Here is a 19,286-nt window from a genome sequence, read left to right on the forward strand (position 1 = left end):
AGGGATGTACTCAGCAGGTCACTCTCCCGCACAGCGATCATCGATCAGCGGAGTCAAGAAGTCAATTCGCCCAAACGCTGCTCACGTTCGACAGGGACCCCTCGTCCCATTCGTGTCCTGGGGGCCCTTGAAAGTCCCGACGGGGGAGCGGTCCACGGGCATCTAGGCCCTTCCCAGACGTGCCCAGGGGACCCAGACGGGAAGATTCGATAGGCTGCCCACGGCTGCCACGGGGGGCAGAGGCCAAAGAGTGGGCAATGCACTGCACACTCAAACAGCGAGGAACACGAGGGATGGCTTTTTTTCTTTACAATTGCATCCTGCATCCATTCACCATTCAGCACTCAGTCGCGGTGCCTCCCGTCCAGTCCTCCATCGCCTCCCGTCCAGTCCTCCATCGCCTCCCAGCTGTCGTTTCCCACTTCTTCATCGAGATCGTGCTTCGACCGGGTGATCGAACGTCGCCCCCGTCCACGTCTTCCCTATCTACGGATACAACTCGAGCCCATTACGGCATGGCAGACCACGGTCTCGCTAGGTCGTTTCCTATCTGTCCCTCGCCCAAAATTCTCCCCATCCCCGAATTCCATCTCCCACCTCGCCCTCGCTCGCTTCAACCCATCATCCCTACCCTTGTCCTTTCTACCCCTTTCGCCATCCATCCCCATCCATCTTCCACCACGTCCCCCTGTCCTTCACCACCATCCATTATGGTGCCCGGGCCTCACAAGTAACCACCACCGGCGACCGCGGCCTAGCCAGAAATGCCCCGGAGATGAGGCTACAAATGTGGGCAAGGCACTCCAAAGCTGCGACGGGAAGTCAAAACGCCTCGGATGAAAGCGGCTCTCTCTCTGCGCGGTGGCTGCAGAATCTCACCAGCCTTCCCTTCCCGCGAACCTTCTGTTCCTCCATGAACAAAAACGGGAATGCGTCAGCCTGTCCGGGCTAACTCGCCGCCCATCGTATGAGCCGTCACATTCTCGACCGCCGCCAGCAGCGGGGGAGTTGCATTCTGGAGAGACCTACAATCGGCCGACATTGCTACGCAGTAGTTATTACACTACACTCGCCGCCGCCGCCCTATGGACACACTGAGTGACTGACCACACACGTACAAGTCGACTGAGGTAGCTCAACAGTACCACTGGCGCCTCCCGTTCCGTTGCATGGAGCAGGGTCCGAAAACAGCTTCAATAACTACCCAAGCAATGCACTACAAGTCAGCATGTCGAGATCTTACTCGTCATTCTCGGAGCTTCCAACGACCACTCAACACGCGTTGTTGCTCCACTGCGCCGCACTTCGCCTGCACCCATTTATCCAGGTTCTCCCGGTCTGCCCACCCGCTTTGCTGTCGACCTCACCGAGACTCGAGCGCTTCTCGCCGAGTCCACCGCGGCACCTCCGACCTACTCAGACTTTGCCCTCCTCATTCGCTCTCCGCTATCCGGGTCCCGTCCCTCGGCATTTCCCTCCCACACGCCTCATCCGCGTTTCACGGCACCAAGAAAATTCTCGGCGCTTCAGAGGAAACAATTTTTCCACGGCGGCACTTTCGCCGAATAAACAACACTCGCTCGGATCACCAAACGCATCGTTTGCTGGTTCAAACATCTCTTAAATTTTAACAAAGAAGAAGAAAGTGGTGTATCGTCAGTCATTACAAGAGTCAAAAAGCTCCCCTCATCCCTGTCATGTTCCATTCCGTTCCCGCCTGACCCGACTCTCCGGAGCCTTTGGGTTTGTTTCCTGTTGCCTTTCCTTTCCGACAGCCAAGTCCCAAATCCGTCCGAAAACATGGATCCAATGCGCCGTCCTATTTCCCGACTTACATAAGGTAACAGATAACAGAATGTACAGGTGTTTCGTCGTCAAGTCGATGGGGCTTTTTTCTGGGTTTCGTTGTTTTGTTTTGTTTGGGTATTCATCATGATCTCGTAAACATGAGCGGGACCAGCGCGGACTGGCTGGACATGGCCCGGTCGTCGGGCAGCACGCTCACGAAGCTGCGTCCAAAGAAGCCCTCTCTGAGCCTCGTCTGCATGCTGCAGTCCTTGGGTGGGCCTGGCGTCTTGCTCCTGAACTCCTTGGAGAGCTTCATCAATACCGCCGCCTTGGCCTTGCGAAGCGCGCTGACCCGTGCCGCCGCATCTTCGGCAAGCACGCGGTGCGCCTCCTCTTGCTCGATGTTGCGTTGCACCGACGAGATGCAGTCCTCGGGATCTGAAAGACGGCTTGCGTTGGGGTCGTACACAGCCGGCTGGAGCAACACCGGGTGCGAAGAGGTATCCTGAATAGGCGCCGAGATAATGGGCACCGGCGTTGACGGACGGAAGACATCGTCCTCTTCCGGTACCGGGGGCGGTTGTCGGTGGTGCTTGTGCTTGCGGTGGCGGCTCTGGCTTCTGCTCCTGTGATGCTTGGAAGAGGAGGCCTCCTTTTCCCTGCCGCCATCGTCCTTGCGGTGCTTTCTGCGTCGGTGCACGCGCTTCTTCTTGAGTATTGTGCTGAACGATGTGCTGGCCTCCTTGGCAGCCGCGACATCCGGGTCCAGATCCTCGTCCAGACGCTCGCCCAGACCATCGTACAGGTCATAGTGGTCATCTTCATCATTAACGTATAGTAGCTCACTGCCGAGGTCAAAGTCGAGCAGCTCGCGGGTAGCCGCCGCGGCCGCAGCCGACGGCGAGGGTAGGTCAAAGTCCTCGTGGGACGGCTCCGAGTGCAAGCTGCCTGCCTCGGAGTTATTTCTAGAGTGTGAGTGCTGGGACCAGAGGTCGCTCTTGGAGGACACAGGCTCCATCAGCGGGGCAAGCGCCTCGTCCCAGCTGCCGCCGTTGATGAGCACGACATTGTCGAAGTCAAACTCCTTGACAGTTTTCTGGTGGGCGTCGACGAGATCCGCGAGTTGCGGGGCCGTCATGGTCGCGTTGCGCACCTGCATGTACCGCAAGCGCGGGAAGTGCATAGGCTTGCGGGCAGGCGCCGGCGGGAGGGGGGACATGGGCGATGTGACCTCCGCGAAGAGCTTCTTGCAGTTGCGCGGGGGCGCGAAGAGAGGATCCGCGGAGAGGGCGATGGGGTTGGGGCCCTTGGGGCCGAGCCAGGTGAAGTTGAGCTTTTCGAGTGTGCCGGAGAAGCCGCGGATGTAGTCGTCGATGATCTTGAGGTGGTCCAGGCCGGGCGACGGGCCGTAAAAGTCCCACGCTTCGACGGAGATGCTGAGCTTGCGAATTTGCTTCCACCTGCGGCCCGCCGAGGGGACGGCGCCGAAGCCGGGGACGTGGCGGAGGTAGTTGAATGCGGAGGGGTGCATGCCCGACAGGGAGAGCTTGATGAGCTTCTCGAGGGGCGCCCGCTCGACGGCGATGCGCAGGCTCATGAGGGCGTAGTCGACAATGTCCCTGCGGTAGCGCTCCTGGGGTCCCTGGCCGGGGCAGCGGATTGTGAGATGGCGCAGGTTGGAGAAGTGCTTCATGGCGTTGATGAAGCTGGGCACGTTGGTGGCGGCGTGGAAGAGGGGAGGGTACTGCTGGGTCAGAATCTCGCCCAGCTCCGTGTTGGCGTACTTTGGTCTGGCGAGCACCGAGGCCATGCTCGTGTGCGGGGTGTACAGGAAGGAGATCTCGCGGCCGGTGGCGGGGTGGATGAGCGGCGGCAGGAAGGTGGCGTCGGTGTGGGCGAAGTGGAAGTGCAGGTGTTCGATGTGGTGTCCGACGCGGGCGAGGGCTTGGAGGCGGGAGGGCTTGGTGAAGGTGTTTGCCGTGAAGGTGACGCGGACGCGGCAGAAGAGCGGCTTGGTCGCGATGTTGCAGCAGGCGGAGCTGGCGAGGCGGAGGGAGGCGACGTCGGCGCGGGGGAGGAGGTCGAGGACCTTTTGACCTAGGTGGGAGTTTTCCCTCTGCCACAGGCACAGTAACGGGGTGTGTTGTTGCTGGGCCATGTTGCTCTCATGTCGTTGCGGTGGCCGCGATCTAGAGTTGGTTCTGTCCTTTCCTCCACTAATACAAGCTGATGGCTTTGATATGGATTCGTTTGTCCCTTGTTCAACCCAGAGTCGTGTGACTATAGTGGGATGAAGGGTTGAAGAGGGAAGAGAGGTAGATGGAGGGGATATCGGGTGGGATTCAAGATGGCTAAAAGTAAGATTTTAGAACACAATGGACCTTTTCTGGCAATGGCGAATGAGGGTATTCAAACTTTTTGGGTTGCTCGATTAAGTAAAGTTTCACAATATGAGACGTCTGAACGGGAGTGAGCTATCCAGTCAGACTCGTACAAGTCGTTCGCCTTGGGGGAATGGAAAACCGGGATTGGTGAGAGACGAGAAAGAGGTCTCGAAAATCAGGCCAACGAGGTGGTGGGATGCGGGATGTCTTTCCCAGATATACGTTGGGATGGGACAAGGGGACTGATTCGACTTCGGACGAAGAGCAGCAGCAGCAGCACACACACAAACTCTGAAAACCACCAAAAAAGGCTGATGGAGCTCCTTCTTCCTGTTGCTGCTCGTCGATGGAGCCTCTCTCGCGAGAGTTGGAACCAGCCCCCCCTAGTCCGCATCGTCCCGTCGCCCCTCATAGGGAACGACTGGAAGGTGAGTCACCTCTGTCGAGACCTGCATATGCAGAGACTAGGTTACGGGAACCGGGGGAGGGCGAAAAAGCGTGGTGGTCCACGGGTCCACGGTTCCACGACAGCAAGCGAGGGACGGCATTGGACGACCACACGTAGATGCCGCGCTCGTTACACGCCCCCCAGAGAGACGGGAAGTAAGTTGTCGTGTGTGGGATGCGGTTGTGTCTCGAGGTGTGCGGTATGGCAGAGCAGAGAAGAGAGAGACAGTCCTGAACGGGCAAAGGTCGAGAATAGCGTGTCTGCGGGATTTGGTTGGTCGGCCTTGCGGTCTTTTCTTCCTGCTTGGTTGATCTTTTTTGATTCGGGAACAAGACTACCTTAGTTTGGATGCAGAAAGGCCAGTGGAAAATGCAGGTTCCCACGCCAGAGAGTCCCGTTTCATGTCGTCCCAGTGGTCGAGAGGCATCCGGCCATGAGACCGATTGTCCTCGTCCTGCATGCCGGCGCCCTGGTCTAGTGCCGGAACGGGGGGGGGATAGATGTGTCTGCTGCCCACGAGCAAGGTAGCTCTCATCCGGCCCCATCGTCCGTCCGTTGCGACTCGCGATGGTATAAACCTCGAAAAAGGAAAACGACAAAAATGCCTTGTGGACGGACGGGGGGTGGGGGCGATCTGCAAAGACTGGGGAGGGGACCAGCTAGGGGTCCGTGGGAGAAGCGCTATCGATAAGCAGCAGAGAGAAACGTCCCCAAGCCACACTTGCACGCTGGATCCCTGCCGTCAACAGGAGGTGATTGGTCGGAAACTCGAAAGGCTGGTCACATTTGGCATTTCGGGGCCGTGTGATTGGACGGACGCGGCTTGACGTGTAGACGTCGCGTGGCACAGAATAGACGCGTTGGCTGGATAGAAACGCTCTAAAAGTAAGCGCTGCCACTTTTTTTTTTTTTTTTTTTTGCTGGGAGGATCCACCACCGCGCCGCCGGACGACGATCCGCCTTTTTTTTTTGGCAGGGAACCGGGGCCAGGGAAGACCTACCAGGAGAGGTTGTTTGGGTGGCGATGATGCTGTTTCGCGGCGCGGCGGTCTGAAGATGTCAAGCTAGGTCGGAAGCTAGAACGCAGACACACACGCGCGCGAGGGTTATTGTGTAAAGGCGAGTTTGCGGCTTTCCTGTCAAGGGTTCCTCTCATGTGGTATAGTTCATTCCCACGGCACTAATGTCTTGAATCTCAGCATGGCATGAAGATGCCCAAACGCGCCTGGGAACGCCCAGAGCGCCTGTGGCGTCAGGACAAATGAGGGCGTTGGAACGTCGCATGGGATCATCGCGACGGTCGATGATGATGGTGATGATGATGATGGCAGTGGTGGTGGTGGTTGAGCTGCTGTTTCGCCAAGCACGAGAGGTGTCCCTTTGGCACCCCCGTCGCATCCACAGACACACTGCAGAGAGACACGCTCCACCATTCCCATCCGGTCCCTCCCAACCAACCCAGACGAAAAGTGACGACAGTCATGAGGGCAGAAAAGTAGGGCTGTGGCCAGGACGTCAGTCCCGTTTTTCGCTTCAGACGCACGCAAAATCGTAAGAAACGAAAGAAAAAATAGGGGTGTGGGCTCGCTCTCGTATCCCTTGTATGTGATGCTTGCTGCTTGAGGATGCGGTTTACGTGTAAGTCGGGTGTGGTGTCTGGCCGGGACATGGTGCGGTGGGTGCATGAGGCATGTCATTGCAGTAGGACGGCACACGGGCTGGCTGGCTACTGCCAGTGGGCAGCAGAAGAAGTGGAAGACGAAAACCAAAAATTCAACCGTAACCCATAACCGTAAACCTTGTCCGGATGACAACCGACAGCAGGACAGACGATGACTCTTTTCTCCCCACATATTCTGCAAGCGCATGCTAGGTGCTGCATTTTGCATGGGAGGGGGGTTGCACGTCCGCGTCTCTCTCTCTGGCTGCCAATTGACCAGTGATATCCAACGCGCAACCACCATTCTTGTTGCGAATCCCGAAAGAGCCCGCGCCGGGACACGCTTACACGCCCCCCGGGTAACCCGTGCGTGGTAGGTAGAGTAAGGTACCCCACGCGGCGCAGGACGCAGCAGCAGCGACCAGCAGCGGCAGCCACTCGACCACGCTCGGCCTGCATTGCATGTTGCTGTTGCCCATGTATGTTGCCCATTGCGAAGCCCACACGCAGCAGCAGACCAAAAGCTCCCATAAGGCTTTCCCTCTCTCTGGTCCTTTTTGAATGGTTCGGCTCAGGTTGAAACGACGGGAACAAGAACCCCAGTCGCTGGCTGGCCCTCCGCCCAGCTTTCGTCAACCACCACAGCAACAAACGGGGCTGACACTGACTGCCACAACACTTAGCACCACCACACACCACCACTTCTGATACAGCCAACGACTTACACCCGTATTTGTACAACAACAATGTCTCTTCTCCTCAACTCAGTCCACCTCTGCATGACCTACCATCCCATCACCGCCCGCTCCGTCAACTCGAACTTCAGTCAATTCGGTAACACTCTACAGACTGAGAAAGTCCAAGCTTATCTCAGCTAGACTTGTACAGAGGACATGGAAAGTCTGTCTCTGCAATACTTAACCGCCGCAAGTTCCTTCCCTTTCGCATATCCCATGCAGCACTTCGCAGCCATCCTATCCCTCCACCCCAGCCCACCCCCATCCACAATACGGATACCGCGAAGGGTTGGTTTGTTCCCACAACCACACAGGCCTTGACAAGACAACAAGCATACGGACAAGGGATGAAGAAGTATCTCTGGCGAACAGCCCGCCAGCCAGCCGCCCCCCGGTTGATCGTCACTCGTTTGTGTGTGCCGTGTCCACAGCGCAACTGTTGCTGGAAAGACGAAAACGAATGAACGACCTGCCACCAAGGAGAGTCAAGAGACCCAAAGAGAGAAAAAGGTTCCCCTGGATATTCCGTCGTCGGGTCCTTCAACCACCATTCATCCCCATCGAAACCCCCATGCCTCGCCGGAAAACGCAACGCATCCCCCCTACCCTAGCTAGCTGGCATCGTCGTCAACTGCAGCCCCCGACACCGCGGACCCAACCCCTTGAACGTTGGCAGGGTTTCCATGGCAAACATGTTCTGAATAGACATCATCGGGCATGGTTGACGGGGCCACGTCGTCGTCGTGTCCAGTCCCGTTTTCATCCTCGTCGGCGTCGTCGTCGTCGGTCAACCGCAAGCGAGACCCTCCGTCCCCCCCTGGCTCGTCGTTCCCAAGGACAAGGTAATAGAAACCCACAACCCACGTTTTCCAGGATGTGTCTTGTCCTCTGAAAAAGGGTGGTCCGTCCCATCCCGACCACGAATACCCACATGCAACTTTTTTTTGGTCGATTTTCCAGGGTTTGCGAATATCAAAATTGGAACCGTCGGGCACATCACGACAACCACCACCACACAATTTATTTTCTGCTGCTCACCGACACTCCCGGGCATCGTTCGTCCACAGCCTAACGAAAGAGAAAGCTTGCCGGGCCCTGAAAGACTATTGAACATCCTCGAATTTTTCTCATGTCGACGTGGCTTGCCGAGGGACCACCACATGACTAACAACACCGCTTAAGCGCCCTGGGCCGAATTTTTACCTACATACCTACCTATATCCAACTCACCTCAACCCGCACCCGACATACTTACAACCCCGGCCCCGGCCAGCCGTCTTCGCCCTTCACCTACACTTTGAAATCCTCGTCTCTTTCCTTGCTCAACCAACACCCCCTAGCTCATCACGAGGATCAACGCATTTTTTTCTTGCTGTTTGAAGCTCTGTAAAATTCTCCGACTCGGCCTGCTGCGCTCAACCGGGATATCTGTCCTCTCTCCCCGGGTTCCCTTCTCTCACCGTAGGTTCCTTCGGACTGCGACGAAAATGCGCCACCGACAATGTCTTTCATGAACAGGGCAGATTTTTTTTCGGAATTGTCGTCGCCGTGGCCGTGAGTCAAAGTCGAGGGCTTGGCAGTGCCCGTCGATTCGCCCTGAGCCGTTATTATGTTGCGTCTTTTCCAAAGATGGATGAGCGCAATATTGTGATTTACAGGGTGATTATCCAGAGGCTGGATGGCAGACGTTGCGACTTACACACATCGAGATATCCGACAGGGGGGGCCGATTTTCGCAAAGCAAGTCTCAATTATTCTGTGCGCAAATATGCCTGGGGGGTATCAAAACTACACGAGAGCCCAGATTCTTTTTCCGTACTGCTCTGCTGGTCCTGATCTGATCCACACACTTTTCGATGGACGGGGGGTTCCACGCTTGCTCGCTTACCGCAGTCGCAGTCGCACTTGCACTTGCACTTGCAGTTGCAGGCCGGCGAGCAGCCGTCTCCGTCTCCAATTGCCAATGTAAAGCTAACGCCTCCGCGGCGCGCATTCGTCAAAAGGTCTTGCACCCAACCGAAAAGGCGAGGCTGACCGTCCCCCGTTCCGTTCCCACCTCCCACAGCGCGCGCGCACCTCACTCGCGCCGCGCCCCTGTCATCTGATTTCGCGCAATGTCAAAAGGTCGTACAAGTCGTCGCGCATGCTGCTGGTGCTGCTGCTTTTCTCCCGCCACCCCGACGTCGGTCCTTTCTACTCGTGACAGCTTGATCCATCCACCCGCGCTCGCGGCACGCCCACATGCCAACGTCGCCGTTGCGCGCCAGCCAATCAATTTAGAACCTTCATCCCTGCCTCCCACCGCGTTTGTTCTTACCCCTGCGGCGTCCTCCTCCTCCCCCAGAAGAGATTCCACCACCGTTTTGCTGATGGTGCGAGGGTCCCGTAGGCGCATTGCCCCCCGACTGTCTGGTTCGCGGCTTCTTCGCGTTCGGTCCCGGTCCGTTGTGAGGAGGTGGGGCGACGCTGTGGTAGCCGAGTTGCGGTGCTGGAGGCTTGGGAGGCAGCCCACCCCGGCCAGTGCCGTTGCTCGGAGCCTGCGGTCGCGACTGATTCTGATTGTTGTAGCTCCTCGACATGCGCGAGTACGAGCCAGTCGGTGCTGGGCCAGATGGGGGAGGTCCAGGAGGAAGAGGAGGCTGCTGCGCTGACCACCCACCACCACCACCACCGCCACCACCGCGTTGCTGGCCGCGGCCGTTCTGCTGAGGCTGCGACTGCGGTCCACCACGACCACCGAAATTGCCAAGCTGGATATTGGTCGACATGGAAATGTTCCCGGGCGGGGCGCGCGGCTTCACCTTCTGGCCGAGGAACTCGCCCTCTTCAGACCCGTCGCTATCGGCGTAGAAGATGTGCTTGCGAGCGGCGGACGCACCCTTGATCTGGAGCTGGGGTGCATTAGGCACACTGGCAAAGTTACTGATCGGCCCTTCGGTGGCGTTCTTGTCGAAGTACAGGTCTCTGTTCTTGAGTGCCCAAGTCTTGCTGCGAGGCTTGTTGGCGTGGAGAGAGCAGTCGGAAGAGTAGTGTCCTTCGGTTCCGCAAGCACCACAGTACGCGGGGAGAACGTTGACCTTCTTGATCGCGCCTCTCCGAGGCTGGTAAGACCGCCAGAGGTCCTCACAGTCATCGTCTTCGTGGGCTTGGGAGCCACACGTGGCACACTCCATGCCCTCCTCATCCAGGTGAATGAGCTTCTCCGTGCATTGTCCCTTGCCGTGGCCCAGTTGGCGACACTTAGTACACCTCTCGCGAGTCGGGCAGCTCCAAGAAAAGTGGCCTTCGTAATCGCAAAACTTGCAGGCCGTCTTGGGGCACGCAGACGACATATGACCGAGGGTAGCGCAGTAGATGCAAATTCGCTCAGACTCGGGAAGGCCAGGAAAGTACCTGCGTTGCTCAGCCAGATCCTCCTCTTCACTCATGATAGCCGGGCCCGGTCGACCGCTCTCCATCTCTTCGTCCGAGAGCTCGTCTTCTTGGGTATCGGCAGGTGAGGCGTGGGCGGCTCCTTCCAAGTGTTCCGTCTTGACGGAACCAGCGGTTTGCGCGACGGCGGGTGTGGGTTTGCTGGGAGGCGGGACTTCCTGGACATCGTCATCGTCTCCGTCGTCGATGACCATGGGTGAATCCTCGGTGCCTGTGTCTGTGGTCATGTTCAAGTAATCGTCGTTCTTCAGGATGGTTGCCAGGTTCGCAGCAATGTCGGTTTTCGTTTGAGGCTTTTTAGACTCGGCTAGGGCGACACCCTGCTGCTTCTTTTTTGTCCAGCGCGCGCGAGTGTTGATGTACGCTTGCAGGGCAGCGACAACGATGTCGGCGTTGAGCCGGTCCTGCTGGTCGATGTTGCGGCTGATGAAAGATTGGCACCAGCTCTTGAACTTGGCCTTCCAAACGCCCGCGCCCAGGTTGTTACCCTTGGGCTGCAACAAACTTTTCTTGGTAGGCAAATGAAGCAGCAAGCCACTGTGCTCAAAGGGCTTTTCGTCTTGGCCCTTTTCTTTGCCCGATGCAGCCTGCGCAGCTTGTTTTTCCTGCTTAAGTTCTTGTCGTGTTTTCTTCTTGGGTTTTGCGGTGTCCTTGTCGGCGGGGGCAGGTGGAGGGGCTTGGGAATGCGCGGCTTCTGTTGCGGATTGAGGTTCGGATTCGGCCTCAGCCTCGGGCTCCGGCGTTTGTTCCTTTGACTTGGCCTTGAACGGTGCTTGTGCAGCTTTTGCAGACCCGCCTAATGAAGTCCGAATCTGGGACGTGATGCCTTGATTCCATCCAACCTGGGCCGGGGCCTTTGCCATGGATCGCGTCGTCCGCTGCGCCCCTGCATCGGGCTTTTCAACGGCTGCCGTCGTCGCCGGCCTCGTATCGTCGTCCTCCTCACCATCCATTTCTTCTGAGCCAGAGTCTGAATTCTCAGATGCGTCATCCTCATCCTCCAGCTCACCCTCCTCAGCACTCTCGTCTTCTACGACGTCCGCGGTCCCATTCTTATCTTCCTGGCTGGTCTTTGGCCGCTTGGCTTCAGGCTCCGGTGGTGATGCCTGATGAGGCTCTGATGCGTCGGGCTCAGTGTCCTGCTGCATATCCTCCAATGAGCGCTTTTTTGACGGCTGCTGCGATTCTACTGCTTCAGTGGCCTCCACCACCTCGCTAGATACCGGCACCGCCTCTGTCTGTTCTGAAGTTTCCATGTTGTGTGATGAGTGAGCCCAAGTGGCCACAACAGTCTGTACAAGGCCGGAATTAAGATTTAGGTTTCTTTCGACTTCCTGAGAACCACGTCGAAGCTTTGAGTACAGCGGTCAAAGAATCGATGAGTTTCCTGAAAATAGATGAAAGGACTCCAAAACCTTTGATGTTGTTGATGTCTGATGGTTCGAGTATGGACGTCTACAAGACCTGAGCAATCGTAGAGAATGCTGACGCGTTGGCGCGAAATGGCCGGCTCAAACCCAATCTCTGAGATCCAAAATGCGCAAGAGCCGGTGTCTATGTGTCCTGGAAGAGAATCTGGCGTTCTGGTGACGCAGAGATGGTCGATCTCGCGGGTTGTATGTCGTCGTCAATCGCGTCCGCGATGAATTGGCCGCGCTAGGTCAAAAAATTGTATGCAGGTATCCAGTTTTGTTCGACGTCACAAACCAGCCGGGGGCTGTCAGCCGAAGAATAGCCGACACAATCCGAAGCAGAGCAGGTCCCTTCCTGCAGCGCTGCATCGTCGAACCGTGCCTGCCGTCCACACCGTTGGGATCGATTTTTCGAGGTGCGGGCCTCTGCACAGTGCCAACTGCCCCTCGAGGACGATTCATGTTCTGGGGCATCACTAATTAAGGCACTTGACAGTGCATGGATTGGGAGCACCTGAGGCGGTTTCGCTTCCACTGGGCGGGATGCGGAAGCGAAAGTGTCGACTTCTAGAATCGGCATTATTGGACCTATCGCTTTCCATCTAATTACAACCCGGCAGCATGCAACCCGCACGGGTTGGTAGGAGCAGGTACTAGCAGAACCAGAACCCTTGTGGGCGGAGATGAGGCTCGATCTTTGGTCAGTGGTCGCGCCTGCTGGTCTGGTTCCCGTTCCTGTTCCTGTTCCTGAACCGAGCGCAGCCCTGCAGATGGCGCGCGATTGAGGGCCCGGACTACTGAGGGTGATGGATGCGAAGAGAAAAAGATGATGAGTGACAGGACTTGACAGCTGACAGGCAGCTTGTGGCCTCACGAGTTGCGTGCAAGTGTCGCATTGTCTTGATCCTCTTGGAGCAAGACACGCCACGGATTCCCGCGGTATCGCAACGGGCGATTTGACGTGTCTTTCTCGTCCAAAGTGTTGCTGATCTCTGCAGGCTAAGAGTGACGACGGCAGATGAACACGGGCAGTTTGATAGATATCGGCAGACGACAAACGGGGCTCGGCACGAATGGGGAAACAGACTTTTTGATACTCCATCAGCCATGCAGATTCACTCCTCGGCTTCGGTGAGATATCCCGGAACGCCAGGACTTGAACGTCCATCCCACGCAACGCAACGAACCACTACAGTCAATAACTTATCGCACAGCCCGATTAGTGGAGAAGGCGAGAGACAGATTTAGCTCGGATAACCTGCTACTGATGTAGCTTTCGTCAGGTCGAGAGGGGGAAAAGGTGGGAAGGGCGAGCAACACCGTATGTCTTGGATGGCGAGAGTACGGAGTACCGAGGTGAGTCTGGCATCTGGACAGTGCTTCCACAACAACGCCAGGCAATTTGGTGTGCCATTCCTTTGCATCTGGCCGTGGCCTCGTCTGCCCAGCGTGGCCAGATCCCAGGCCCCCCAGATGTTGGGAGATGCATGACATTGGCGTGGATGTCCTCAGTTTGTGAACCGTATCGGCGTGTTTTCTGACGATTCTAAGCTTACCTTGGCCTAGGATTTAGCTTAGCCTGCTACGGAAAAAGGTGGTGGTGGCATGTTCATGCCGTGTGCTGCTGTTGGTGCTCGGTACAGGAGCACAGGAGCAGACAGACTCAGTCTCGATCCAACGGTTACAACCGAAGTCGACAGTGCGTTTCTGAGTTTCCAGCCAGTCTGCTTGTTTCCCGTCCGGCCAGCCGCCTCAGCCGTCTGGGCTTCTCGTCGCCAAATGTCTGAAAATAGGGGCATGTTCCCAGGAGACATTGGCCAGGGGAACCCCTCTCCTGGTTTCTCCCCGGCCCCGCTAGCAGATAGCACTGGCGAACCCTCTGCCGCAGAGTGCTCCGTCCTTCCGGTGCTGCACAGCCAGGCAGGCGGTCCGGCAGCGAGATGCACATGCAGGGTAGCTAACAGTACGGATAGCTTGCGGCGGGACAGTGGTACGTCGAAAGCTCGCTCGGGTCTGGGCCGTCCGTCTGACTGTGTGAGTTGCTGGGCTGCTGCAGCATCCCTCGGGTCGTCAGTGATCCTTCCCGGGTCGCGGGTCTCAGCCCGTGCTGTGCGTTGTTTTGCAGTCTTTGCTTTGCTTTGCCTCGCCTTGCTTCTGAGGGGAGGAGGAGTGGGTGACGTGTGCTGTGCTACGCTAGGCGCGTCTTTACGGGGCCCATTAGGCAAGATAAAGTGTCGTCTGTATGCGATCGGAGTCGACTCGTTTCTTTTTGTTTGGTGGGCTGGGCTGAATGTTCTGTTCAGTGTTGGCAGCAAGCCAGGCCTGTTCAAATAAAAGATAAGGAAGTCCCACCAGTGCCTGCCAACACTGTACTGCCAATCTCGCAGCAAGCACCGTGTGCAAATTGGGGTGGTCCCCTGAATGAATGAGCGACCCTGACCCGTCTCGCGACTGGGGCTCCACGCTCCGCTCACCTGCCCGCTCCTCGTGTCGGCTGGGCGGGCGGGCTGGCAGCTGCTCGTTCTCAGAGCTGGCAGCAGCTGCTCGCTCGCCAGTGGCTAGTGGTGGCCACAGTGCTGGCGGTGGCCCAGTGGCTCGCTAGTCGATGCTGCTGCCCCAGCTTGTCCACTCGGAACCAATCTCGTCGTGTCTTGCTTCGCCTTGCCGGGGTCGGAGTGGGTCGAAGCTGGGAAGTGCTCGCTGGTTGCCCTTGCAGTGTGTCCAGTGTGTGTCCTGTGTGCCTCCACGTCCGCGAGGACACTTGCTGGAGTCCGTGTCGGGGTCCAGTAGTCTCCTCCTCTCCTGTCCCAATCGTCCCCATCAGGCCTGAGGTCCCATCCGCTGCTATGAATATCTAATTCTCCTTCATCCCATTGCCAAGTAGCCAATTACGACGACACCGTCCCCAACATTTACAGCTCAACGCTCCCTTCCACCGTCTACAGTCTCGACGACTGCTTCTTCGTCTCTCGCTCCCATCGATTCCCCCGCATCATCACCACTATCGAGAATACCGCGCCTTATCCGTCGCGAATTGCTCGCCGAACCCCGTGACATCATCAAGGGGGCTTCTAGAGCAAATTGGATCCCATCCATCACACACCATCGCCGACCCAGCTTCCAGCATCATCTGGACCAAGAACGACGATCCCGAACTACCCGCTTCCATCTCCTTCGCCCTTTCTATTCGAATATAACCCGATCGTCTCTCCCGACACCCCTTCAACACCGCCAAACTGTCTTCCCCAATTCTCATTTCTCGCACCGTCTCGTACGACGCGGCCACCAATCCTCCGCGACGTGGCAGCGGATCGTACAGAACAATGGCGGATACCGGTGCCCGCAGAAGAAGATCTAGCAGCATTCTTCAAGTCCACTACGAGCCGCCCGAGACTCTCGAGCAAATAAGTGACCAGGCCGTCGTGCCCAATTTGAATGCGAACTGGGTCAATGCCAAAGGTGAGAGAACCCCGCGCAGCGCTCCGCAGGAAGCTTTTTCCCCCTTTCGTGCTTGTCGCGTGCCTCCCCTCCCCATTGAGACACAAAAAAAACTGACAACACCACCACAATCAGGTGCCTGGACCATCCACTTCGTCCTCATTCTCTGCCTAAAGATCTTCTACGACATCATGCCTGGCGTGTCCCAGGAGACGTCATGGACCCTGACCAACATCTCCTACATGTTCGGATCGTACATCATGTTCCACTACGTCCGTGGCGTGCCATTCGAGTTCAATGGCGGAGCCTTTGACAACCTCAACATGTGGGAGCAGATTGACGACGGCGCTCAGTACACCCCCGCAAAGAAGTTCCTTCTTAGCGTGCCTATCATGCTGTTCCTCCTCAGCACGCACTACACCCATTACGACTTGGCCTACTTCATCATCAATTTCCTGGCCGTCCTTGGAGTCGTCATCCCCAAGCTGCCTTTCGTACGTATCCTCTCACTGTTTCCGCAAGGATGCCCTAAGCTGACATCAGACACAGAGCCACCGGATGAGATTCGGTCTCTTTTCTGGTGAATCCGACGATTGAGCTGCATGGCAACATGGCGTTTAGGGGCTGGATTGTGTATTTGTCGCGCGAATCAAAAAAAGATTGGAGTCGAGAGATGGCATACATAGCGAAGCATGGTCGGAGAACGAAACGGAGAACACACACGGATGAGTGTCGAGGAACAGCGCGGAAGCACGGGAGCTTTGAGAGCACTGGACACGGAGTATTTCGACTTCGTCGAGAGACGGGTCGAGGTGCCAGAATCACCACTTTTATTGTTTCGAGTCAGAACTACCAGACGGCTTGCAGAGATCATCCACTCTGTGTGTTGCAGAAATGACGACACGACATACGGCGTCCTGGTCTGCAATCATGATCTTTCGCAATCCGAAAAGCGAGGGGTGGCCGACTCAGCAAAGAACCGAACATAGAGGCTCCACCAAATGTACCCAAGCGTTTTCATCAATACTAAGGCACAGATTCAGGATTGTCCGCCATCGGTGAAGACAGGCTCATCGAGACCCATGTGAAGAATTCAACAAGTCGCAATATTGCCTCCAATGCCCAAGGAGCATCGCCGATCAATGGAGTGATGAAAAAACTTCTGGCAGCGTCGCCGAGATTTTACTCCAGCCACGACCGCCAAAGAGGTTCTTAATGCCATGAGAAAAGTTTTACCTGCAGCCATAAACTTCGAAAAGCCGCCTCTCCGACGGACATGGTTAGGATATCAGGAGCTCATTGCATAAACTTCAATACGCCAACCCGACTCGGCGCGTCTCAACCCATCTCAACTCGAGTTGGCTGCAATGGCTTGGACGTTCTCAACAAGTTGAGCGACTGGCCATCAAGGCCAGCACACCATCAAGCCGACGATCTGCCCTGAGAGCCCCCGTATAAGATGGTTGAAGGAGATCCAAGGGTTTTCTCTTCTCTCTTCTCTCCTCATCCATCAGTCGTTCGCTCACATTACGGGAAGGCGGGAACCCTTTCACTCAGTCAATCGTTACCAACTTACAATCGTTTTCTTCTAGTTCCTTAGCCCTCCTTCTCGAAAATGAAGGTGACGGTTGCTGCTGCTGTGGCAGTCCTCTCCGGGCTTGCCGGGGCCCAGATGCCTGTTCCGAACCCCGGCCCGGCTCCATGGCGCCCGCCCACGCATGACTTCCCCGCTCCCCCGGCTCCCTGGAGCCCGCCCAAGCACGACTTCCCCGCTCCTCCGGTCGACACACCCCCGGTTGTCGTCCTTCCTCCGAAGCCGGTCACGACCACCAAGACCGACATCATCGTCAACCCCATCACCAAGACCAGGACTGAGGTCATCACGAGGGGCCACTTTACCATCACCCGCAAGGTGACAGAGCCCTGCACCACTTCCACCACCCGCCGCCGGACCACCACCCCGTGCACCACGTCTAAGCCGAAGACGACTCCTTGCACTACGTCGAAGAAGCCCACTACGACGCCCTGCACCACATCGAAGAAGCCTACTACGACGCCCTGCACCACATCGAAGAAGCCTACTACGACGCCCTGCACCACATCGAAGAAGCCTACTACGACGCCCTGCACCACATCGAAGAAGCCTACTACGACGCCCTGCACCACATCGAAGAAGCCCACGACGACGCCCTGCACCACTTCCAAGAAGCCCACGACAACGCCCTGCACCACGTTAAAGCCTAAGACTACTCCGTGCACTACCCTCAAGCGCTCCACAACGCCCTGCACCACGTCGAGGCCCAAGACTACTCCATGCACCACTTCCAAGCCAAAGACAACTCCTTGCACTACGTCCAAGCCTAAGACTACCACTCCTTGCACTACGTCTAAGCCCAAGACTACCACTCCATGCACTACTTCCAAGCTGAAGACGACTCCCTGCACCACGTCTAAGCACAAGACCACTACTCCTTACACTACATCTAAGCCCAAGACTACCCCGTGTACCACTTCCAAGCATAAGACGACGACTCCCTGCACCACCTCCAAGCACAAGACTACGTCGATGAAGCCCAAGACCAACCCTTGCCCCTCTTCGTCCGAGAAGGTTATCCACTACACGAAGATCACCTCGACCATCCCCGCGAACGGCACCAAGCCCTGCACCACGGTGACCTACTACAGCAACATCTCACCACCGCCCGTCACCACGTCCGCCAAGAAGCACCACTCCACCACTCCGGTCGTCGTCCTGCCGCCCCCGGTTGTCATCGTCTCTTCGCAGCAGGGCACTCCCGCTCCCCCGGCGCCGACCACCAGCCCCAGCAAGCAGAAGTACACCAACACTACGGCCCCGGTCAGCCCGCCTACCGCCCCGGCTCAACCTCCCGCGCAACCCCCGGCTCAACCTCCCTCGCAGCCGCCCGCTCAGCCTCCCGCTCAACCCCCGGCTCAACCTCCCTCGCAGCCGCCCGCTCAACCTCCTTCTCAGCCTCCCGCTCAACCTCCTTCTCAGCCTCCCGCTCAACCTCCTTCTCAGCCTCCCGCTCAGCCGCCTGCCCAACCGCCTGCCCAGCCTCCCTCGCAGTCGCAGCCTCCCACGCAGCCTTCTCATCCGCCCGCGCAGCCTCCTGCTCAACCCCCGGCTCAGCCGCCTGCTCAACCTCCTGCTCAACCTCCTGCTCAGCCTCCTGCTCAACCTCCTGCTCAACCTCCCGCCCAGCCCCCGGCCCAGCCCCCGGCCCAGCCCAGCAAGGTCGCCACCGCAGGCAGCTCCAGCCTCCAGGCTCCTTTCACCCTGGCTGCCATTATCGCCATGGCCTTCGCCTTCTTCTAAGCGCTATCATAACTTTTGGAAGCAGTGAATCCCCGTTGGCGATGGGAGGAAGGGAAGGAATGTTTCAGTGGTCTTGAAAAAGGCCGCTAGATCTTCTTCAGCTTCTTGCTGCTGGCATTGGGATCTTAAAAGGGGTATTGGACACCTGTACGCATCCGGTTGATAATATAATACAAAAGAAAAGGAGAATGTGTTTTGCGGTGGAATCTAATTTGGGAAGGAGAAAGGGAATAGGATAGAGTATGTAATGGAACGAGGAACTAGGTAGATTCGCGGTAATACACTTTGAATTTTCAGCAAACCTTATGGATCACTTGACTTGTGTCTTTATCATACGACAAGCCAATGAAGAGACAGAACTGATGTCGCAGCAGTAAACAGTTTTGTCAGCAAAGTGGTGTATAAGTCCAAGCCGTAGATTTTTGCCCGTTTCGAGTAACACAACTTCGCAATTGCCCCTCCTTCCCGAAACGGCAAGTCTAACAGTTTCGTCCCTCCAAAAACCTGGCTGCCCGCGCAGAGACCAAGCAGCGGAACATCCGTCTCATCTTCGGTGTTCCGAACCTTGATACATGTACCCGTGCTGTCGAATGCATGCGACGTAGGTGCAAGTAGCGTGCCCATTCATGTATGTGCGCGAGTGTGTGTGA

General features: G+C 57.0%; 4 protein-coding genes across 4 annotated transcripts; 2 read left to right on the top strand and 2 right to left on the bottom strand.

Moving 5' to 3' along the window:
* Nucleotides 1-1,930: 1,930 nt before the first annotated feature.
* Nucleotides 1,931-3,946, bottom strand: CGCA056_v012936 (uncharacterized protein; the record flags this gene model as incomplete). The annotated part of the gene is made up of 1 exon (XM_037328180.1): nucleotides 1,931-3,946. The coding sequence occupies one exon, from the start codon at nucleotides 3,944-3,946 to the stop codon at nucleotides 1,931-1,933; it is 2,016 nt and encodes a 671-aa protein (XP_037172695.1).
* Nucleotides 3,947-9,302: 5,356 nt separating this feature from the next.
* Nucleotides 9,303-11,705, bottom strand: AIR2 (the record flags this gene model as incomplete). Its single annotated transcript, XM_037328181.1, has 1 exon — nucleotides 9,303-11,705. The coding sequence occupies one exon, from the start codon at nucleotides 11,703-11,705 to the stop codon at nucleotides 9,303-9,305; it is 2,403 nt and encodes an 800-aa protein (XP_037173608.1).
* Nucleotides 11,706-15,184: 3,479 nt separating this feature from the next.
* On the top strand, nucleotides 15,185-15,896 carry ORM1 (the record flags this gene model as incomplete). The annotated part of the gene is made up of 3 exons (XM_037328182.1): nucleotides 15,185-15,320; nucleotides 15,435-15,793; nucleotides 15,849-15,896. 3 exons carry the CDS (start codon nucleotides 15,185-15,187, stop codon nucleotides 15,894-15,896), a joined length of 543 nt encoding a protein of 180 aa, XP_037172562.1.
* Nucleotides 15,897-16,914: 1,018 nt separating this feature from the next.
* Nucleotides 16,915-18,636, top strand: CGCA056_v012939 (uncharacterized protein; the record flags this gene model as incomplete). The annotated part of the gene is made up of 1 exon (XM_037328183.1): nucleotides 16,915-18,636. One exon carries the CDS (start codon nucleotides 16,915-16,917, stop codon nucleotides 18,634-18,636), a length of 1,722 nt encoding a protein of 573 aa, XP_037173591.1.
* Nucleotides 18,637-19,286: the final 650 nt, after the last annotated feature.

Source organism: Colletotrichum aenigma, assembly GCF_013390185.1.
Source record: "Colletotrichum aenigma strain Cg56 chromosome Unknown KSG_Cg56_contig09, whole genome shotgun sequence".
In the NCBI taxonomy this organism is placed as follows: domain Eukaryota; kingdom Fungi; phylum Ascomycota; class Sordariomycetes; order Glomerellales; family Glomerellaceae; genus Colletotrichum; species Colletotrichum aenigma.